Source organism: Etheostoma spectabile, chromosome 16 (genome assembly GCF_008692095.1).
Source record: "Etheostoma spectabile isolate EspeVRDwgs_2016 chromosome 16, UIUC_Espe_1.0, whole genome shotgun sequence".
Classification (NCBI taxonomy): domain Eukaryota; kingdom Metazoa; phylum Chordata; class Actinopteri; order Perciformes; family Percidae; genus Etheostoma; species Etheostoma spectabile.
The window spans coordinates 27,492,404-27,517,289 of record NC_045748.1 but is presented as its reverse complement, the minus strand read 5'-3'; the positions used below and the strand labels follow the sequence as shown (position 1 = coordinate 27,517,289).

Below are 24,886 nucleotides of genomic sequence, written 5' to 3'. Positions count from 1 at the left end.
AAAGTACAGAGTGTGGATTGATAGTTGGAGCAATGTAATTTCACTTCCTGGGCACTGCCAGGTTCTCTTGAGCAAGGCACCATACCACAGGTTGCTGGTCCAGCACTGACAGCCCACTCACTATGACATCTCTCCATTTGTGCATGAATAGGTCCTGAGCATGTGTGTGTAAATTGTATTTTTTTTTATATATATATGTAAATTATTAAATAAATTATAAAGTCTGAAGGGTAAAGAAACCCAAAAAGTCAACAAACCGAAACTGAAAACAAACTGAAAGTGCACCTGAAATGTTGCAATAATCGCTCATTGCACAAGAAGACTGTGTGCACAATACGATCAGTACAGTGGGTCTCTAAACTGCAGTGATGACAGACAATTTGAGTATGAATGTAACCCCCTTGTTTTCTCTTCCACATACATTGATTTATCTGGGGCTTTGTCTCTACTCTGCCTGATTCTTGAGATTTTTCTTATCTTTAGGCTACATTTACACTACTACGTTTTGGTTTAAAAATGTATATCTTTTTCTACCTTCAGGACTCGTGTCCGCACTTCTCTGGCCTTTCAGAGTTCTCGCATTGCCAGACCTTCCTCCACAGCGCCGCGAAGGAGGGTCTGGCAAGAAGTAACCATAGTCCTCATAAATCCACCAGAGTTTAGAATGTCAACACAATGAAAGCCCACGGCAACGGATATCCTGCCTAAATAAGTGAAATCTGGCGGAATTTACATCAGGCAACAGAGCAATCCAGAAGTTGAACGTCATGGATATAGACTACAGAGCTCCTAAAACTGAGACATTTGGAAACATGGCTGCCTCCTATTTGGTTTGAAAACTCTGGGGTTGCTATGCAGTCTGGACGGGCACAGACGGAGACCTTTAGAGGTCTTATCGGTTAGGTAGAATGACATACCTTTCAGTAACGTTTCCACCTCGGCGTCTGTTTAAGCAAATTAATCCCTGACCTTACTTTTCACTATTGTTGTTCTTTCTCTGAAGTATTTTCACACGGCCGAGTAACATCAGACAATCTGCTGCCTGTTTAGGGCACGTGCATGCCTGGTGTATGACGTGTTAAAATTAAAGCAGATGAATTCTGCTTCTGAACCTAAAACTCTTGTTTGGACCAAGATTTGTTTTAATAAAATAAATATCATTACTTTTATAATAATTAATGCAAAATTATTATGATTTAAATCCCTACTGAACCTGTCAAAGTTTATGTTGAACAGATGAATGCTTGAGCAAATATGTATTTGTGTCTGCTTTCTTGTGTGTGCAGCCACATTGTGTGAGCTCTAAATACTTTGTAAAAGGGATATTATGGCAACATGTAGGTTGATTTGGCTGTCAGCTTTGGGTTTTTGATATTTCTCATCTAGAGCACCCTGGGATGACAGCTGACTAAGAAGTACTCATACACTTGCGGAATGCTTGAGTGTGTGTGAGTGTGTGTGAGTGTGTAAGAGAGAAATGTGTGATTATGTGTGTAAGATTGTGTCAGAGTATATATTAACACAGATGTGCATGTCTGCTGTGCATGTGTGTATTTTCATTTTGTGGATTTCGCTACTCTTGTGTGTTCTGCATGACTTCATGTGTGTATTCTCCGGCCCTGACGATAAATGAAATAATCAAATGTTTATGATGCGTAAAATAGCACTTGGCAGCAGTAGTGACCCTGTGTGTGCGTGTGTTAATGTGCTGCGTGTGCCTGTGAGCGTTGGTGTGAGTGTGAGTGCGTGCCACGCTGTCAGATGCAAGGTTGTTATTACCAACTCTCTACACAGAGAAATGGAGCAGAGGCAATACTGGCTCTGTCAGCCAGCAGTGAGAGGAGAAAAAAGCAGTAAAAGTGAGAAATATGCATATGATTTTTTTTCCCCCTACTACATACACACTTGTGCAAACACACAACAAATGTACAAGATTATTGAAGCAATCTCTAGGTTCATTTGAAGGTCAGAGGCAATGCGTGGCAGGTTCTTAGCTATGCCCGAATTGAAAAAGGTTAAAATTAGACAGGGATTTAGAATACGCTCTGACTTCCACCAGAAATGTCTACTAACTGCAATTTTAACCTTTTGAGAACACTGCAACATTCAATCATTTCTCGTTGTATGTGGTGGAGACGCCATGAATGACTCACAAAACCACATTAGCTGTGACAGGTATTTGAGTAAACAGAGAGCACATTTAAACAGAATGGCGTTCCAGTTCATTCAAATAAGTGACAGCTAAATTACCCACTCTATGTAGCTACACCCTCTACATGCTCTTTTTTATCAATCAAAGTGTTTTACAGGCAGATTTGGGTAGAAGTGTGAAGGAGCCCTTATGGGAGAGAGCTACAGCTTCATGACAACTATGCATATTAGATGGAGTGGCAATCACACACACACACACGTCTGGAGTCAGCAAAAATGTAAGTAACAAATTTTGTCTTGTTTTTTTAAGCTGAGAAACTTCTCATATGCTTTAGCAACAATTTGTGAAGTTTGGCCAAAAACTATATTGTTGTGAGTTCTGGTTAATATTTTGATACTTAACTATAAGAGAGGAAAGAAAGGAAGAGCCTTTAGTTATGTTTTTCTGAATAATCAGAAATTAGAATGTGTGTCTTGTCTTTTCTTTGGCCCTCAGCGTTGACCACCAGAGGGTGTTGGCTGGATTGGCGCTATGGTTGGCTGATGTGAAGGGAAAAAAAATCATTGTCAAACCTTACCTCAATAAGATAGGTAGTGATACTCCGGGATTCAGGTTGTGTTATGGTACATAACGCCTTGACGGAACACCTCCTTAGGAAGACGCCCATACCTGAACCTCCTCAGCTATGAGGTGCCGTTTGTAAAGCGGCTCACACTGAAACTAACAGCAACATTTTGTCACATTTAGCTTCAATCAATGTTTAAAAAAGTGGTATGAATATTTGAGGGTCACTTTTTTGCACATTCACAACTATATTTAGTCAACTTAGAGATATTATATATAGTTAATCCAAATATCAAATGTCACACCTAAATGTTAAATGTCAAATTTAAATACTGAATCTAAATGTTAAATCTGAATGTTGAATCTAAATCTAAATGCTAAATCTAAATCTAAATGTTGAATCCAAATGTTAAATCTAAATGTTAAATCTAAATGTTTCGGGTGAAATTAAATATTTAACTAATATGCAAACTCACAATGCCGGTAACCGGAAGTACCAACATAAAAGCTTGAGGAGGTCAGTGTGTGTTTATAATGTCAAATAACGCATCAAAAACTGGACTCTGGATTATTGTGATAATAACTACCTAAAATAAACATGTTTGGACAAACTGTATTTGAAGAGTACTTTGAGTTTTTAGTGTCACTTATGAAGGGTTATGACCCATAGCCACTATAGCCACCACGAGGGGGGGTTCACTTTGACTGATCTGTCATGGTCGCTTGCATAAAGGCCATTAAGAGTCTGTCTCTGCCCACCTCCGACCAGGTACGGTACTGTCGGCCATGGTCACTCTGCGAAATGACCAACAATTCGGTATTAGCCAAAAACATCGGCAGAGCCGTCCTGGTGTCTATACAAACATTTTCAACAGCAACAGCGGGCGGGGATAAGCTCTTGCTGGCCTTAATGCAAGCAGTTTCTCCAAACGTGTTTATTATTTGCGGTAGTTATTATCACCATAATCCATGTCCAAGAGTCCATTTCCCCAGATGAGATGGTGTATATTTCTTATTTGACACTATAAACACACACTGACCTCCTCAAGCTTTTGTTTTGGTACTTTGGCATTTTGAATTTGCATATTAGTTAAATATTTAGTTTCACCTGAAACATTTAGTTTCACCTGAAACATTTAGTTTCAACATTTAGATTTAGATTTAACGTTTAGATTTAACATTTACATTTTGATTTAGATTCAACATTTAGATTTCAATTTTGATTTAACATTTAAAATTTAAATGTAACATTTAATATTTGGATTTAACTATTTAAAATATCTCTAAATCCACATTTATTATTGAAAATGTGCAAAACAGTAACCATCAAAAATTCATTCCAGTTTTTTAAACATCGTTTGAAGGTAAATGTGATAAAATGTTGCTGTCATTTTCAGAATGAGCCGCTTTACAAGCGGCACCCCATACTCAGCTGGCTCCTTTTCATGCAAAGGAGCAGTGGCTCTACTCCGACATAAGCACTGATTTTAAGATTAACAACAATTTTTTTAGGAAACACGTATTAACTAAAGTTCAGTAACATAGATGCATGTGGCATAAAATTGGTTAAAACTGGCTTGCTTCCCCACGAAGAGTTGTGGCCATGTTTACAGCTCTGTTTACTATTTACCATTGCCTTTTAATATGAGCAATATACTTAGGCAAAGGCATGTAGTACATATTTTGCAATATAAATGTAATTTGTATTTATATGTAATTTGTATGTCATTTACAAAAGCTGCACTGGATAAAGCAGCATACTCAAACAAGGGGTCGGTATAGGATTGTTCTGAAGATTTTCACATTATGATTACACGTATTTTAACACATACAAATTAATGTGATGGTTACACAGTATTTTTTTGTGACACTCGCTAACTGCTCTGTCCAGTTTTGACCTGTTATTTTCTGCTCTGTTCTATGACTTTTTATCTTCATAGACTATGAGTGAAAACACGAGTACAGGTCTACATGAAAAATTTGTGGTCATCAGGTGGTCATCGGAGGGCTGTCAGGCAGTCGCCAGGGGGTCGCCAAGCGGTCATCAGGCCATTGCCAGGCAGTCGGGCGAGAACATTTTCCCATTTATTTTGAATAGGGGTAGTGTGAAAAGTTGAGACAGATTCAACTTTTGAAGAAATGCATCCTGACGGCACCCTGCGATGACCTCATGTAATGGGCAATCAGACTAGGCAGTCCGTTTTAAGGTGGTGTAAGAGTACCGCAAGAATCCGGTACAGTAAATATCCCTGTCTCTCTTGCTGCAACAAAGAGGTGTTAAACACTATGGGGATATTACAAGGGTGTAAGCCTCTCCTCTCTAAGCGTACCTCCTATGGAGCCATTTTGAATCTATTAAGCCATCACCAGCCGTTAGCATTCCATTTACTTCCATTCATTTTGGCGCCACTTTGACAGCGAATAACTTTACATCTGATGCATTTAAAGGCTCTACTTGTCCATTATTTATTTCTAGAGAAAAACAACAATGTATAAAATGCTCCATACCTTGTACCTCATGTTATGGCTCCGTAGCAGACGTTTTTGTAAAAATAGCTTGACAATTGCGTCATAACCAAGCGATTTACTGTCGCATAGTAGAGGACTGACCGAACAGTACAGAAAAAGCTTGTAGACAGTTTGGACTTACATTAGCTGTTTAATTACTAATGTTAACTAGCATGTTAGTTAGCAGTAATACCTACACTCTCCGTCTCTGCTGATTGGAAATTATTGAGATTTCTCTTGGCACAGCTACCAGAAGACTTACAACTTTCAGAAAGGTTGCTCACATCACGTCTACGTCTTCAAGCTCAGTTGGAGGCTGCTCAGTAACACTCACCTATCACCGGAAAGGAGCTTCTAATAGACTTCACTGGTCTCCGTTCAGAGCAACAGGTTCTGTTGGTCCATTTCTTTAAATTTCTATGGGATATAAAACATAACCCAATCCCTTAACTGGCCAGGAGTTTGTGTAACAGATGACAATAAAGGACAGTTCCTCCGTTTCTTTTCGGTAGCACTTTACATTCCGCCACGGTAATAACATGGTAATAGTGGGGTAACAGTGTGATAAATAAGCGGTTATACATAGGTAGTAACTTACCAAAGTAATAACTGGGTAATATATCCCAGTAATAAGATGTAATACTGGGGTAATAAGGTGATAAGAAGGTAACAGATGTAATAACATGCAATTACCACTGTAATAACTAGGAATGGTTTGATGATAACCATATGTATCTGGGTTTTGGGTTAATATAGTTATATTAATATTGTAATATGATGAAAATAATGGAGTATTATGTGTTGATGTTTTCACAGTATTATTGGCTACTATCAGATTCCAAATTAGATAAAACGTATTTGGTAATTACCACATTATAATGCTGAAATTTATCCACCCTTTATGTTCCAAATATGTCCCTTCTGTTTAAAGGTAATACTTAAGTTATATGTTTAATCTTGTGACTTCTTACCTTGAAACACGTCTGGTATTTTCTGTGTAATAACCATGAAAAATGCCAAACTGCCTGTTTCTATTAAACCACATGATAATATTACAATAAGAGAAGTGCAGTGATTACCTGGAAATGCTTCTCGTAGTTTCCAGGTAATCTCTTCACCTCTGTTATTCTAAATTTACCATTAAATGTGTCTTGTCCTGCACGCACGTAACCCTGTGCAATCTGACCAGCAGCTAAACACCTTCCACCATCAAGCACTGGAGACTGGGATCATCCTAACCCAGTTTATTTGATTTACAAAGGCTGAAACTGTACACACATTCTAAAATTGTGAGATTATGTCCAGATTACAGCAATTTAAGGGTTTCATGACAATTTAGGTTAATAACTTTCAGTTTATTTTGAACCAGTAAAAGAAGCATTTACGTTTGAGTCAGAGACATAGGGAGACATAAAAAAAAACCTGAGGAGACTAGAAATTTCACGTTTCCTGATGTGGAGGACGTTTTAACTGAGGTGTCATTTAAAATGAGGAAAGTCCAAAGTCAAAGTGCCACACCTCATCCTGGAATGAGTCAATGTTTGATAACCCCTCCCTGTATTGTATTGTATTGTATTGTGACTCACTGTGACTTACAGTATGTGTATTGTCACACATACTGTAAGTCACAGTCAGAGTCAGTCATCACTGAGAAGTGAGATGGCGCAGAGAGGAGTTAAGCTGAACCGGGAAACTTTCTCTTGTTCTATCTGTCTGGATCTACTGAAGGATCCGGTGACTACTCCCTGTGGACACAGCTACTGCATGAACTGTCTTAAAAGCCACTGGGATGGAGAGGATTGTAAGTATAGCTACAGCTGTATTCAGTGCAGAAAGACGTTCACACCGAGGCCTGTCCTGCTGAAAAGCACCATGATAGCAGATTTAGTGGAGGAGCTGAAGAAGACTGGACTCCAAGCTGCTCCTGCTGATCACTGCTATGCTGGAGCTGAAGATGTGGCCTGTGATGTCTGCACTAGGAGAAAACTCAAATCACACAAGTCCTGTCTCGTGTGTCTGGTCTCTTACTGTGATCAACACCTGCAGCCTCATTATGATGTTCCTCAACTAAAGAAACACAGGCTGGTGGATCCGTCCAAGAAGCTCCAAGAGAACGTCTGCTCTTGTCATGATGAGGTGATGAAGATGTTCTGCCGTACTGATCAGCAGCTTCTCTGTTATCTCTGCTCTGTGGAGGAACATAAAGGCCACGACACAGTCTCAGCTGCAGCAGAGAGAGCTGAGAGGCAGAGAGAGCTTGAGGGGAGTCGACTCAACATCCAGCAGAGAATCCAGGACAGAGACAAAGACGTGGAGCTGCTTCAACAGCAGGCAGAGGCCATTAATCTCTCTGCTGATAAAGCAGTGGAAGACAGCGAGAAGATCTTCACTGAGCTGATCTGTCTCCTGGAGAAAAGAAGCTCTGATGTGAAGCTGCAGGTCAGAGCCAGGCAGAGAACTGAAGTGAGTCGAGTCCGAGAGCTTCAGGAGAAGCTGGAGCAGGCGATCACTGAGCTGAAGAGGAAAGATGCTGGGCTGAAGAAGCTCTCACACACAGAAGATCACAACCATATTCTACATAACTACCCCTCACTGGCAACACTCAGCCAATCAGCATCCAGCATCCATATACGTCCTCTGAGCTGCTTTGAGGACGTAACAGCGGCCGTGTCAGAAGTCAGAGATAAACGACAGGATGTCTTGAGAGAGAAGAGGACAAACGTCTCACTGATGGGGACTAAAGTGGACATTTTACTGCCAGAACCAGAGCCCAATACCAGAGCTGGATTCTTAAAATATTCACGTAAAATCACACTGGATCCAAACACAGCATATACATGGCTGTTATTATCTGAGGGGAATAGGAAAGCAACAATAATGATTCAACAACAGTCTTATTCTAGTCACCATGACAGATTCACTGACGGGTATCAGGTCTTGAGTAGAGAGAGTCTGACTGGACGTTGTTACTGGGAGGTGGAGAGGAGAGGGAGAGTTTATGTAGCAGTCGCATTCAAGAATATCAGCAGAGCGAGGGGGTCGGATGAATGTTTCTTTGGAGTAAATGACAAATCTTGGGCGTTAGAATGTAACAACAGTTATACATTTTGTTACAACAATATCCAAACTCCCGTCTCAGGTCCTCTGTCCTCCAGAGTAGGAGTGTACCTGGATCACAGTGCAAGTATTCTGTCTTTTTACAGGGTCTCTGAAACCATGACACTCCTCCACAGAGTCCAGACCACATTCACTCAGCCGCTCTATGCTGGACTAAGGCTTTGTTGGTCTTCTGGAGACTGTGCTGAGTTGTGTAAACTGAAATAGACAGCAGTCATTTAAGGGTTAAATTCTGAGTTGTGTTGCTGACATCTGATTGTTGTCATTCTATTTTTTTATGTTTTTCATGTGTTTTTCATGTGTTTCATGTGTTGATTAGCCAGGAAGTTGAATGTGAGCAGGAAGCCTCATTGTGTTATCATCTCTCCATACTATCCACTTCAATCTTCAACGTTACATGCCTTTGCATTCTCAGTATGTGAAACAGATGACATACTGTTCTGATATCTCTGTTAATTATTGTCAGAAAGTTTGATGTGCAATATGTACATTTTTGATGATGATTGATCGCTCATATTAGACTGAGGGTATTCTTCAGTAAGCTAGTTTTCCACTTTTATCTTGGGTTATGCCACATGTACAGTATATTTTAGTTTATTTAGATAAACAATATCGGTTATACTACGTACACTGTATAACATACATACGTGTTTAATAATACATTATGTGTTTCCTTTATTTCATCTTACATAGTAGCTAGCCAGTGGTGCCACCTACAGATTACTACTACTTCATTTGGTTCTCCTCCAGCCCGGCTGGTAAGCCATTACCACAATACATTGCTTCATTCAAGACAAGCTTTTTAGTGATAAATCACCATCATTCTCTGTTTTGATGAGGTTCTGAATTATTATCCTCTCCACAGTGATCCATGCAGTGCTATCTTAGATTCACAGCCCTATCTGCTGCACCATCAGCAGCTGAAGCACAGCAGATCCATCATGGCAGCTTTGTTAATTCTCCAAATCTATCATTTGCTATGGAAAAGAAATCCAGGCACCTGTTCAACTAAAATTAAAATCTTTTTTTTTTTTTTGCTAAATCTAGATCTAGACCTGCTCTTTTATGAAAAGCGCTGTGAGATAACGATTGTTGTGATTTGGCGCTATAAAAATAAAATCGAATTGAATTGAAGTCTTGCTGAACACAATGTTCAGTATTTGAGCAAGTAATTCACCAGGACATTATTGACGACTTACTGCTATTTTCCAACGGATGCTCGAGCAAATGCAGGGATTCAAGTCAATGTTTGAGAGTCCACCAACAGCTCCGCAACGGGTTCCAAAAGCATGCGTGAAGCGGCGCTCCGCTAAAGATTTGCGCCAGGTTTATTTTCATGCGAGCCGCGGGGTGTTTGGGCAGCCGGGCAGGAAATGACAGCGAGAGTATCCAGTAGGGATGAGCGAGTACAACATTATCTGTATCTGTATCTGTATCTGTTTACCACATGAATTATCTGTATCCGGAGCCGTACTCAGACTGGGCGGGGCCTAAACCGGAAGTGGTCAGATTTAACCCGGAAGTGGATCGGGTTCTCTTGAAATGTGCGGGGCTTTAACCGGTGTGTTATTTAAGCATGCAATTGATATGAGTTGATCAAAAATTTTTATATTTATTGCTGATTTGAAAACTATTTACATGACAGCATCGAGCTTCAGATTAATGGTGTTGCCATGGTGCAACAATGAATACAACACATGCGGTTGCAATTATGCAGTAAAATGTAATGAACAAGAGTTTTCATACTCAATATAACTTTCTTTTTTTAACTTTTTATTTTTTCATGATCAGTGTGATTTTTTTGGTTCTTTTTTATTTTTTTTATTTCCACACCAGGTATATATGTGTGTGTGTGTGTGTGTGTGTGTTGTGTGTGTGTGTGTGTGTGTGTGTGTGTGTGTGTGAGTAAGAGAGAGACACAGAGAGAGAGGGGGCAGAGGCGGGGGGCAGCTGACAGTAAAAAAAAAAAAATCTCTGATGGCAGAGACGCAACGGGAGTTGCATTTAAACCAAGCAGCACATCTGAAACCCACGTTCACCAAAAATCTACTGGTTACTATGTAAGGACTACAAACCCCACGTTCACCAGAGATCTACTGGTTACTAAGTATTACACTACAAACCGAAGTTAAAAACAAAACTGAAGCTGAAGAAACCCTAAAAGTTAACGGAACAGATCCGCAGACCCGATTGACTGCCTGACGGAGCGGGAGCGAGAGAGAGCGAGAGAATTTCTCCATGTTCTGTGTGTGTGTGTGATTGAGCCGAGCGGGTTTGTAGGGGGGGGGGGGGGCGCTGTGATTATCACAGAACGCTGCACGGCCAGTTGAGGAGGTGCATTCAATCCGAGCACGGATATTGACTCATATTACTCGTATAATACTTGTACTCGGCAAAAGTGCTTTATCCCTACCGGATACCTGTTTCAGCCGGATACTCGGATCACCCCTAGTATCCAGTACCAAAAGACACTCACCAATATCGTATCCTCTACAACACCTCAATGAGATTCATCTTGGAGGTGGGAAAACATAGTAGACATCACAGATCATTTTCTAATAAGGACAACGCCAGAAAAGAGCAGGTGTTAAGTCGTGAGTATTGGCCAATGGACAAAATATTACAACCACCTCCGAACATAACGCCACCACGTAGTGGAATCAGAACCTTACCGTAACACAGTCTCAGCTGAAGTGAACATGATAAGCTTCATAAAGGCAATTGTTGTTGCAGGGCTGCTGTATTAGACTGAAACAAGCATTCTATATACATTTTAAGTTGCATGTATGCTTGCAATGGAGTTGGTGGATTTTTGGAAAATAATACTGATAAATATGTTTCAATATCGTTTAAATTAAATTCACATTAAATAAAATGTAATCATTTGTGAATGAACAGTTTCTGGTATTTACAGTAAATACCACCCCAAATTAAAATAAACTGGAGTCTATTTGTAGACCTTTTTTCTAATACCAATTAGGCTATCCATAATCTCATAGTGAAAAAAACAAAGTGTAGATTTCTGACAGTGTCCCCAGACAGACATATGGACAGGAAATAGTTTTTGTGTCCCAAGCTGCACTTTAGACGAAACACAACCTAATTTCTTTACTTTAAAATGACTGCGTTGTGCTCGGGTCAGGTTTGGACAAAAATCAAGCTGCAGTTTACTATCACTATCATCACACCTATGCTCTAGTTCCACTAAAGAATATGTTGTATGTGTGAGTGTGTTGGCAGGTGAGTGGTATGGTACCTTGGCACCATTATGAGCTGCTTAAATTACATTAACCAACACACAAGACTGCACTTACAGAATATACATGCATATAGCAACATTGTTTTAACCGAGACGCCCCAACTCAGAGTAGTTTCCTGTATCTGTGTTACATGGGCTCCGCCCTTGCCACGCTTCTCTAGGAGACTGGCGGCGAGTCTTGAGTGTATTGATTCCAATGAGAGAAGTAAACATGAACACAGATTTTTCTTTCACCCCAAAGTAAATATTGGAGCCATTTTCACAAGCCACATATATCCAGAACATTCAGACTAAAATGGCATTTTCCCGACGAACACATCAGGAGAAAATGTGCTCTTTGAATGCTTTTAAATACACCTCACTGGTGCCCTAATACCATATCTGAAGTCTCTTTTATATAGATCTTAGTGGTCCCCTAATACTGTATCTGAAGTCTCTTTTATATAGACCTTAGTGGTCCCCTAATACCATATCTGAAGTCTCTTTTATATAGATCTTAGTGGTCCCCTAATACTGTATCTGAAGTCTCTTTTATATAGACCTTAGTGGTCCCCTAATACTGTATCTGAAGTCTCTTTTATGGCGGTTTTCCACTGTGTGGTATCTACTTGACTCGCCTCGACTCTACTCGCCTTTTTTGGTTTTCCATTACGAAAAAAAGTCCCTGGGACCTGCTACCAGGTACTTTTTTTAGTACTACCTCAGTCGAGGTTCCAAGCGAGCCGAGGCGATACCAAAAGGTGACGTGGTTACCTGCAGACTGCTGGTTGGTCGGAGAGAATCGTCACTCATGACTGCGTTGTTAGCAAACAAGAGTGCGGAGTGTGTGTCCAGAACAAACGGGACATTTAAAACAAATCTAGCCGGACACCGACAGATTATCCACTCTCTGCACTATTCTCACTTTTCAACTGTTCGGGCTACTAGCGGCTTCATGTCGTTTCCAATATTGCACATTGTTACTTTAAAAAAACAAGACAATATATATAACAAAAGTTTTTATTTAGCTTTTCAAGTAGCACATCAAACCCTCCCAAACTTCCCGGTCTTCTTCCTCTGCACCCTGTGACAGTGTCCCCGCCGGCTCTGCTGGCCCAGATACATCCCAGTCGTTGTCATAAGACTCTCCGTGACTCTCATAAAGATTATACGAAGCCCAGTAGGTCAGAACCAGAGGTCTCACCGGTCGGACCTCGCCCACCAGACGGTCTGCGGCGGCGATTTTACAAAGCGTGAATGCTCTGAAACACAAACAGTACACAGCACACATGTTGGTGTGTAATCATGGTTGCTAAAGTTCATGTACTTTATATAACGTATAGTAAATACTGACTGCGATGCTGAACACATGCAAATGTTAGCTAACGTTACCAGGAAACTTAACTTACCCTTTTGTGTCGGCGAACAACCATCATGTCGACGTCTGAACTCCGTCAGAATTCCCAAACTCCCGTTTTTTTAGCGGTGATTTTTGTTGCTTCCTTCAGCTTCTTTTGAAACAAAACATTTCTTCTGGCCGCGGCGAGTATGCGACGTGCTGTTGTGAGTCACGCTGAAAATTACGTCATCACGCGTTGTTATGGTGACCAGCCACGCTGAGGCTTTACTCAATCTGCAATGGAAAACGGACAAAGAATGGGCCGAGCTGAGGCAAGCCGAGCCGAGGCGAGCCGAGAATGAATGAATAATGAAAAACGCCATTATATAGACCTTAGTGGTCCCCTGATACTGTATCTGAATCCTCTTTCCCAAAATTCAGCCTTGGTGCAGATTACAGCCACTAGAGCCAGTCCCACAATGAACTTTCCTTAGTATGTGCCATTTCTAAGTCTGTAGCTATTATGGAGGAGAGAGAGAAGGGAGGGGCAAGGAGGAGGCTGGGGGTGTGGCCTTGACCAACTGCCACTTTGCTCGTTTGAAAGCCATGATGTCTCTCATAGGTGGGCCAAATGTTCTGGGCGGGCAAAGCAGAGAAAGGGGAGGTAAGTGTGATCTGGAATCTTGCCCCTTATGACCTCATAAGGGGCAAGATTCCAGATCCAGATCGGCCCATCTGAGCTTTCATTTTCTCAAAGGCAGAGCAGGATACCTAGGGTTCAGTTTACACCCATTGCCATTTCTAGCCAAGTTGAGAAGCTGATTGATAATCATCAATCATCTTATGCTCATCTAATGCTGATAGGAATTTATGGTGAAAAATTTAAAAATAAGATTAAGCTGCTTTAAAAATCAGACATTCCTTTTGAATGATAAGTGATCTCATGGGAACTAACTTTGAAGCAAAGATGAAGCCAAAATAAACCACATAAAGCCATTAATTATCACTTCAAAGGAAGTAACTACTGTGTGTTATTGTTATGTACTATGCAGACATGATTGTACCATATAGAAATTACTGCAGCAGACTTCTACTCACACACTTTATAAGTTTACACATGTGAGCATAGAGGCATCTCTCCAGTTCCTCTCATCCCTCCTACCTTTTCATTTCCTCTCGCGTCACCCCTTCATCTCACACACGTTCACACACCTTGGTCTCTCATGTATTTAAAATGCTCTGAGGAGAGACTGAGCTGCTTGTAAACTCAAAGTGACAATACATTCCTTTTAATTAAGCAATTAATATTGGTTGACAACTTTGTTGGGTGCATCAGTTATCCTAATGTGCCTGAGAGATGTTCACTTTGGGCAAATGAGTCATGAGGCTTGGAGAGAAGAGAGGAGTGCTATCACACAGAGGCTTTATTTCCACTTAAAGAGCCCATTATCTGCTGCTGCTGGGGTGGGAGGCAAACTCATGGAAGTGTAGTTATGTTTCATGGAGTGTTAGATTCATTATTTAAGTTCAGTGCTATAAAGTCCGTTTTATATAGATAATTGTGTAGGATCAGATAGAGCACTGGACCAAAGTCACATAGAGATGGATTTCTACTCTCTCTTGATGTGTTGAATTGCATATTTCTGTACTTACACTTGCTCTTTAAGGTACATTGTGTGTTAACACACTAAGGAAGTATGAGCAAATGCAGGGTACTTTGAGTATCTGAATGCTACACACACACAAAACACACACACACACACACACACACATACTTTACCTCCCAGTGGTTCCAACTTCACTTTCAAATAGAAAACTGTTTGATGCATACAAAGGTACATACAAGTGAAAAAGTAAGTTATGCCTGACTTTAAGCGATGACAAAATGACTCATATCTACTAGCTATTGTTACTGTTAGAAATTATAGCAAAAAAACTATGAAATTATGAACAAAATTCTAATAATCTGAATTATCCTAACTATAGATCGGGGGATTGGTAACAGTTGCTGATCTGGCATGCCTCCTAATACTGGCTGACTGACGGTGAAAACCCAATCACTACAGAAATGTCTGTATTCCTTTTGCTGACAATCTTGAAAACATACATGATGAATGAGATATGGATAGGCGAATACCATCACAATATTATTCTGCAATCCAACAAATATCCATAAAATATGCAAGAGAATGCATAATGCAGAAGTTCTCATGCTGGAGCCCTTGACCTTCGCTCGCTCCCCTGGCTCTCCTCCATCCGCCCTTGGATGGCTCTTTAACCTTACACTCAGCTCAGCCGCCCTCCCCACCCTCCTCACCCCTCTTCACCCTCCCTCCCTCACTCACCGACCAGACCCGTCTCCACTCATTCCAGGCAGGCAGGCAGCCTTGGCCGATGCCTCATCTGCGCAGCAACACTGCTGCTACTTGATAGGTACAGTAAGTAGCAGATTACAAAAGTACACACACACACACACACACACACACACACACACACACACACACACACACACACACATTGGGTGGTTTTAATTAGGGTGTGGTCTTTGATTGCTAATTCAACTGTGTATGCATTTCCACAGCTGTGTGTGTTAGTGTGAGTAGGTCTTCTTTTTCTCAATTTTAATGGGCTTGTTGGACTTTTAGAAATGAAATTGTGGACAGTAAATGGATTTGGTGTAGTTTGACCGAGTCCATTACACTGCCTCGATTTTCTCCCTGTTCCAGTTTGCTGGCTTACAATAATGAAGCAGGGAGCCAAACGTGCTGCTCAGAGGAAAGTGGTCATCTCTTTTCTCTCTGTGTCTCTCTGTGTCTGTGTCTCTGTCTTTCTGTGTCTCTCTGTGTCTGTGTCTCTGTCTCTCTGTGTCTTCCGTGTCTGTGTCTCTCTCCTTCTGTGTCACTCTGTGTCTGTGTCTCTGTCTCTCTGTGTCTCTCTGTGTCCGTGTCTCCCCATGTCTCTCCATCTGTGTCTCTGTTTTTCTGTGTCTCTCTGTGTTGAGTTTTCCTATGTCTCTCTGTGTCTGTGTCTCTGTCTCTCTGTGTCTGTCTCCCTATGTACATATCTCTCTTTCTTCCTTTCTTTCTGTGTCTCTCTGTGTCTCTCTCTGTCTGTGTCTCTGTCTCCCTGTGTCACTCTGTCTTTCTCTGCCTGTGTCTCTGTCTCTCTCAATTCAATTCAATTCAATTTTGCTTTATTGGCATTAACAAAAAAACACGTTCTTGCCAAAGGAGTTTACACAAAATTCATATATGTATCACAGTGTCTCTCTCTGTCTCTCTAGTGAGTGAGTAATCTAATTCAGTTCTTATTATACAGTGACCGTTCATGGTAATTGCAGCTGTTCTAATGTCCTCCATTACATGTGACCGCAGCACAAGCGTGGGCTTTAATTTCCTGGCTGGGGAGAGAGCGAGACATGAAATTAAAGCTCAACGAGGGTCACCGTGGGTGACGGGGACGGAGAGAGGAGCCAATCAATGCCAGGCAGGCGGATGGAATTAACACTGAATTGAGGTTTTCATGTTTTAGTGATTTTCTCCTTCCTCTTATTGAGGATATTAAAATACTTGAATTGCCCCTTAACTCTCGCAGTGTTAAAGTGAAGAGCTGACACTGAACTGTGATATCCTTATGATTATATTTGATGGCTTTAAGACACCCTTTTATTTCATTAGTCAGCACAGTCATTCACACATTTCTCAAGTGATAGCGTAATCAAAAATGAATGCTGTTCAAGAGTAAATATATTTTTGTGGAGTGGAAAGTTTTGATTGGAAAAAAAAAAACTTTGAAAAAGCTCTTGAGGCTGTTTCTTTGGTGCCTTGGAGAGTTTACATTTTCATCTTTACATGCTGGAGAACATATTCGCTCCAAGCTAGTCGACAAGCTGAACATTCACCAACTTGTATTCAAGTCTTGTCTCCAGCGCTCAGAGTGTACCTGTATTTGCTATTTGGATTCTCAGCAATCAAAGCTGTGATTTTCTGGATGTGCCCCCCCCCCATGGCTTCTGCCTAGGTTTCCCTCATATCTCCATGGGGAACTGTGAAATCCATTTAGAGCGTATAGGGGAGCTACAGGTCCGCGCCAATCTGCCTAAAGCTTCAGGGAACACACAACAGCATTAATAATCTATGCACAGCAGAGATTTTGTATTTTGGTACTCCACATGACAAAGTGCCTTTGATTCCTGTTAGTTCCACCTTGAAATGAAGAACAAACCTCCTCAACAACTTTAGGAAGAAAAAGCCAAATTCCAACACAGTGGTTGATGTGCAAATGTAGTATGTAATAATTCTATGAAACCCCCTATGATTTCTCTCCACGCCTTGTTAAAGATACCTTACCATGTTTGAAGATATTTTATTTCGACAGTCAAACTCCTCTTTTGGCTCCAAGGATCTCTGTGATGTTGAAACTTTTCACTGCGGTTTGTGGGAATTCTTCCAGAATGGACTTATAACAAAGTATCTGACACCCAAGAGGTTAACATTTCCTTGGCAGTACATCACAGCCATTGTTATACAGCTATTATTTTTAAACCTGTGCCAGCCAGTCGGTTGTCTCGAGCTGACAAGATGGCAGTGTTATTGTATCCGATCTGCTTAATCGTGGCTTAATCTTTTCCAAGGTAATGCCTGGTGTTGTGTTCGTCTGGGGATGACAAAGCCTTGTCGTGGTTTTAATCTTGGTAACTGAGGCGCCACGAGTTGAGCAAATGAACCTAATCTCCAGTCAGATGAAAGGAAGGATCCCCAGCTAACACCAAGATGATGTTGTTTATTGTTTTGCTGCACTTATCGGCTTAACATGTACAGATTTCACAAGAAACAGCTCAGTGGTTTTAAACAGATAAAGACGGCTTAGTGCCAAAACTGTATTTTCCTCACAAAGTCTTACCTCCCTTTGGTTTCATCAGGAAATAAAACAGAAATATAGAACCAGAGTGCAGAGCAAGGCCACCAGACGTAGGTTCTGTCAGATGAACTGGATGGATGGTATTTTATTATCTCTTTTAATTCCCATTCATATTAATCCTGCCATGTGATATGTAAAGACAATTGCAGGGTGTTGACATAGACGTTTTAACTAATTAATGCATTAATTAGTCTAATTTGCAATCTTATTAGAATAGGTGCTTATGTAAATATATATTGTTGTGATTATTGCTGGACATATGAGAGCTTCAGACAGAAATATGACTAATGAAGTAGATGCAATAGATGCGCCCTTATGTCATAACTAATGGGATAACAGTCTTGCCATGTCACCTGGGTACTGGTTACAAACACTCCCTTTGGACAGCAATCATATTGTTAGCTGTGCAACACATACTGCTTTACCAAAAAGACCAAAGAGACCAAGTAGGCATCACTTTCCCTAGGTCAGCATAGAGTACATGAGACATTTTTGTTTTTTGCATATAGGTCAAGTTAAACTGCAAAAAGTCAGTGAACTACGTAACTTTACTGTTAGCTAGCAACGGACCCGCTGAGTTCTCAGTTGTCAGAGTTATTGCTGATTGCTTGCTCTTGAAAAGGGTCACAGAATTAAAACAAGAGAACAACAAACACCCCTTCTTTTTTATTATTCTTTATTCATTTTTAATTGACTTATAACACAAGTTCAATATTACTTGTTCATATTCTGACCACTAGGTGGCGCAGTACACTTGGGCGGTAGAGAATAGTACTGCTGGCATGCATAGAGGAAGAATAAATCCTCCTGCAGTGTGTGTCTCTCCTATTCTTCATTAGAGCACAACATAGGCAGGTCCAACCACTTGCTGCCGCCTTGATCACCAGATTGGGGAGGCAACAATTTTGGGGGGGACCAATGTTGGTGATTGATCCAGGGTAAGCCTTAGAGATAAAAGCAGTACGGAATTGTTTTAAGAGCTGAGCGATGCAAAACAATATGACAAAGAAAGCCCACAACAGTTTATGTACTGGTTAATGGGGTTGAAACAGCGGGTACTGTTTGCTTCTCAAGACAGTTTGGGGTTCCAGTATGACAGTAAACTAGTGCAGGGAGTGTTGACTTCATTCATGACTTCATTCTAGAGATAACACGGTCAGTTAGGAAGGACACAGAGAGACAAAACCGTTTAGGACAGACACACAAACAAAAAGCAGTCAGTGTCGATGCAGCACAGCAGGTTAGTGACAGACAAGATTCTTGTCAGATGCAGGCAGAAGTACAAGCTAATCCCACTGCTAAACGTAACAACAGAACAAGTCTCATCTTCAGCCAGGAGTCTAGATAAAGCTCTTATACCAACAGTGAGTGTAACACTAGAAAATACCCGTGTCACTCCATCACACACAAAACAGTCAGCCAAGTCAGAAATTTACGGGAGGTGCCAGCAGTTTGTCACACAAGGTAATGACAGCGACCCCTACTGTTTTCTACTACCCTAAGGCTAAAACAAAGCCAGCTACCCGTCACACAAACAACAACATACAGTAAAGAGGAAACATGTAGCCAAGTTGATTGCTGGTACTTGTATGCTCAGCTGTCACCTAAATGGGGTGAAAGTTCACGTGTTACACAGGTGGGGCACAGGTTAGCATGGTGGGGAAGTCTTGGGCGGAACAAACCTTACCAAATGCCAAAATCCTACGCCTTGAAACCCTACAGCTGGACATTCTGCTCAAAATCACAGCTGCTAATGGGACAAGTGTATCATTTTAGTTATGTTGGAGATAAATAGTCAAAAGCGTAGTAGCAATAGTGTAGAAATACATGTGCCAATGGTAGAGAAGGAGCTCTGTGACTTGCCCATAGCTAGGTTTTAATGTGATTGAGGAGATCATCATGGGAAATGATGAACAGTCACATTGCAGCAGTCTACGGTACTTACTATTGAAGACAATGAGGGTCCAGACGTACGCTGTTGAAACTTTTGTTTCAGTTTTTCCGAGATGTCATTTCAGGGAGAACTAGCTAGCCCTGTGGTGAAAGTTGGCAAGCAGGGAATCACTGTGCAGAGAGGCCAAATCTGTGTGATAAAATTTCGCCTTAGAACGTTGCCAAAAGGGGGGACCATATTATTTGAGCCAACTGTGGAGAGCAACTTACAAGACAGGTTGGAGCTGTTTCCTGTCCTTGTTGAGGTGCAAGCTGTTGTGAATCCCACACAGCACAACATATTTATACCACCAAAACCAGTGTTGGGCTTCATTGAAAGTAATATAGGCCTCATACCTGTGAGTATTCTTCCAGCTCCCCAGATATCAACCACTCAGACTGGTGACACTCTCCTGTGCTCAACTCAAGTAAGTGCTGCCACTGCTGACCATGGTTAATACTGTCAGTGAAGTAAAGGGTGTTACTCCCAAAAGAACATCAGCCCTGGTTGGAACATCTCCGCAGTCTTGGAGCCCGAAACAGGAAAAGGTGTAACATCTCATATCAAATTTGGATTACCTATTGAGTCAGTCACTTCATCCAACATCTGAGTCCTTTTTCATGAATGCTCAAATCTGATTTTATATATCCTCGAGTCTTCAGTCCGCGACTCCAAGTCAAGTCACAAGTCCAGAGAATAGAGCCTCAAATCAGACTTGATTCCAAAGACTAGAGATTCAAGTTACCAGAGTGTGGTATTAAGGTTTGTTGAGATGCTCACAAACCCTCCCATCACAGTTTACCACAACAATGATCTTCCATTTGTATTACACATTTCACAATAACATTCTGAAGTTAACTACATAAACCCCAAAGACTGGGACACTTTTGCTGTTCTCTCCCCTACAAGCCAAACCCATCTCTTCATCACCATATTTTAGCTTGCCATTTAAGTATCATTGTGCCCTTTAGGACGACAGTAAATTGTAATGTGGGATCAGTGGGAGAGATCACTGGAACTGCTGGTACAGGGTTAATGGTCAGGGTTAAATGTCATTTATTCTCTGTAACAGCTTTATTAGAGGGCCAATGGACTCTCTAATCACTTTTGTACTGATGCCGTTAGAATTGTACCATGCCAGTGGGCAGTACTAACTTGTGCTGTTTAGATTTTAATATTTTTCAGTTGATTTTAGCCACAGTAGGGAGTCTGTATGACGGGATCAGTTGGTCCACTTTGGTCCAGAGTAACTATTGGATGGATTATCATACAATTAGATGTAGACATACATTTTTTCCCAAAATGAGCATTCCCAAGGACTTATGCTTGATAATAGTCCCAGATGAAAAGTCCAAATACTTTCATTTATGACTTAAGTTGAGAAAACTTTCCTCAAACAGACTGTATAGATGTTAGCTGCAAGCTAGCTAGAAAGAGATACACCAACTGTAAGCTATACCCAGATGTTTCACAGAATACATGACAACTGAACGTAAATTCATGGCAATCCATAGTAGTAGAAATTACCTCCTCCTCTTCCCATCATCAACTTAAATTCTCCTTTTTTTCTTGCATGAAATCTCTCTCTGCACGCACAAAGTAGGTCCAATGTCCCATCAGCAGCAGCAGCAAAAGTGTAGTTTCCGTCCTGATGTTTAATTCATTGTCGGGGAGTCAGAGAGGACAACAGGCAATAAAGAAAAGGGGAAGGAGGGGAAGAAAAGTTTACTACTTCTTTCTTTCACTGCTTTATTTTCAGCCCTGATAATGTAAGTAAGATGAAATACGTGTGTGGGAGGGAGAGACTGAGGTAAGACAAAGAAAGGCGGATACATAGAGAAAGAGTCAGAACCCTCTGGGAGCGAAGCGAGAGGAATGTTTGGTGATTATGGAGGTTGTCTGCTGTTTGCCTGTCTGTGGAGACATACTGACAGAGACAAAGGTTTGTGTGAATATACCCCCCCATTAATCAGAGCCTATTTAAATATTGATCATAATTAGAGGGGTCCTATTAGACCTGGATCTTCTGGAACGTAACAGCGAAAACACACCGGGCATGCAGCTATTCACATGTCTTCTCAATTTCTTGCGCACAATGCGTGCGTATGTGTCAAGCCAGACTGGTTAATCACATACAGGAAGACCACAGAGCAGCTGGATATTTTAGCTGTCTTGACTTCTCACAGCAATACACGCAATCAGGAACACGGAAGGAGGGAGAGACTGACGGACGGACAGAGAGAGAGTGAGAAACATACTACAATTACCACAATTTCCCCCCATAAACCATAGTAGGGTTTGTAAATTTGCGTGCGGGATCAAATGCATCTACACTACGCGGGCTATATGCGACACTTACGTACGGAGGATGTTCTGACTAAGCTAAGATTTGTTTTTAAGGCTAATATTGGCCTTCAATTAAATGAAAAATGATTCAATACATGAAGAACTGCGGCATGTGTAAATTAGTTTTCTTTAAAGATCTTTAAAGCGTTATTTCCTTTTTTGTTAGTTACTTATCATTAAAAAAACTAATTGAAAATTTGCATAAATTGTAAAAATGTAACCTCAGTCTTAGTAAGTAAATTCTTTTCCAGTCTCTAGTTAATTATGTCGAACATTGTGTCTTGCAACAACAATAAGGGAAATTCAATAAACCTAAAACGGTGTTTTGAGTTTTTTCAATGGCCAACAGCAAATGTTTAAGTGTTTGAAGACAGGAAGAAAAAGTCCTGGGTCCGTGTACTTGGCGGCAAACGGATTTTTTGTTTTGAAATGAAAGAAACAAAAACGAAAAACAGCCAGTTTCCCATTTACTATTAGTAAATAGGGAAACAAAAAATGGAAAATAACCCGTTTTTTGTTTTGATATTTAAAAACAGAAAACCAAAAACAATCTTGTTATTTATTTTGTAGAAACACCTGCTATTAACCTGACTTTTAATTAATCAATTGGTGTAAGAAATAGATCATATGAAAAGCTAAAACCCTCCCAAATGATGTTCAATGCACTGAAATAAATTAGTTTTACTAAGAAAAGATTTATTATTTAAACAAGACAGAAAGGTCAAATTTTGGCAAGACAAAAGTTTTGTCGCCTATACAGAAATTGAACAAATTTACTTCAAATACTAAAATATGTCAGCAAACTAAATAGTGGTGCTGTGAGATTCAAATTTAATATCTTGTATGACTTCCATGAGCTTGAAGGACTGCATCCATGCGGTTTGGCAAGGATTCATACATGTATTGATGAAGTCATCAGGAATAGCCAGGAAAGCAGTCTTGCATGCCTCCAGAGTTCATCAATATTCTTTGGTTTGGTCTTCCATGCTTCCTCTTTCATCCTACCCCACATATGCTCAATGATGTTCATGTCTGGTGACTGGGCCGGCCAATCCTGGAGCATCTTGATCTTCTTCGCCTTGAGGAACTTTGAAGTGGAGATGGAAGTATGCGATGGAGCACCATCCTGCTGGAGAATTTGGCCTCTTTTATGGTTGGGAATATAAGAGGTAGCTTCTTGTTTTTTGAGACTTGTTATTGAGATTTCTTGTTATTTGAGACTATTGATGTTGCCTTCCACCCTGCAGATCTCTCGCACACCCCGTACTGGATGTTACCCCAGACCATGATTTTTCCGCCACCAAACTTTACTGTTTTCTGGGTGAATGTTGGATCCATGCGGGCTCCAGTAGGTCTCCTGCAATATTTGCGGCAACTGTGGTGTAATTCAACAGAAGATTCATCTGAAAAATCCACTTTCTTCCACTTCTCCAGCGTCCATCCTTTTAGCAGGCTGTGGGCCTTGGCAAATGCCACACGGTTTTTCAATTGTCTTTTGTTTAGTGCTGGCTTCTGGGCACTGATTCGACCATGGAGGCCATTTTGAGACAGAATCCGACAAACCGTTCTGGTTGACACAGGGACTTCAGGGGACCAGGTCTGGTGGAGCTCTGCTACAGTGGAAAATGGGCTGGCCTTGGATTTTCGAGCCAACAAACAGTCCTCTCGAGCAGTTGTCTTGCGGGGTCTGCCTGACCTGGGCTTGTCAAAAACATATCCAGTGTCTTCAAATGTTTTTTTAATCCTCTGTACTTGACGCTGAGACACATTGAAGGTGTCTGCCACATCAGCAGTGGATCTGGTCTTCAGCCTCTTGATAATCAAAACTTTAGTCTCAGGGTGAATCTTAGGCATGTTTGCAGATGTCTAGTCGCAGTTGATTTGAAGGTCTAGTGTACTGGGGTTGTTTTTATACACACCTGAGACATAATTGATCCATTAATAGTCACAGATTAAGTTCATATGACAAGGCGACAACACTTATGTCTTTGCAAAAATTGACTCAATGGGCTTTACCAAGCTGTGAATATTAGAATGCTTTTTGACAGTTTCTTTTTGCACTGAAACATTATTACAAAAGCTGTTGGGATTAAAATGAGCCATTTCTTGTAAATAAATCTCGATTAGAAATATATTTCAGCGGCACTTCAGGTCAATTTGTACACAAGCGACAAGACTTTTGTCAGGGACTGTATACGTCTCATTTCTCAATTTTACAATGTTTTTTTGTGACCCGGAAGCAATCTTAAGTAGTCTTAACTGTCTATGTAAGTGTTAAGCCGTTGTATGCTGCATACCCGGAAGACATCAATGAGACGAGCGTAAAAATGTTTTTAGACAAATGTGCTAGTTTTATATACCGAAAGATTGGGATGTCTTGTGGGGATATAGCAGCTGCGTTGAGTTCCCAGTTTGGACCTATATGGGGGTTTTCTGAGAGGAGTGTGGTGGTGCTGAGCAGGGACTTGTCAGGGACTTCTGTCCTGACGGCCAACCAGTGTTGCCAGATCTTGCAAAACAAATACGCAACCAGACCTGTGAAAACGAGCCCAAAACAAGCAACTTTTTCTACAATCTGTGGGGACGGATTGTCAATTTACATCAATGTGGAAAAATTGGTAAACTGTGCACACGGTAGAGTTTATTTATTTTCTCCCCCGGAGCTTCAGGACAATGACAACAAGAGGGAGTTAAACCACATTTTAACAGTAGAAAGCTGATGGGATATCAAATATACACTTTTTCACAGTGATTTTGAGTTGTTCCCCA

General features: G+C 40.8%; 2 protein-coding genes across 7 annotated transcripts in view; both read left to right on the top strand.

The window, feature by feature from the left end:
• The window catches only part of LOC116704612 (RNA binding protein fox-1 homolog 3-like), a 751,296-nt gene that overhangs the window by 18,001 nt on the left and 708,409 nt on the right, over positions 1-24,886 (top strand). The window lies entirely within an intron of this gene.
• Positions 6,884-8,580, top strand: LOC116704606 (tripartite motif-containing protein 16-like). Its single transcript, XM_032540204.1, has one exon. The coding sequence runs from the start codon at positions 6,884-6,886 to the stop codon at positions 8,546-8,548; it is 1,665 nt and encodes a 554-aa protein (XP_032396095.1). The 3' UTR covers positions 8,549-8,580.

Coding starts and splice junctions, on each gene's coding strand:
- LOC116704606 (XM_032540204.1), top strand. CDS start 6,884: ATGGCGCAGAGAGGAGTTAAGCTGAACCGGGAAACTTTCTCTTGTTCT.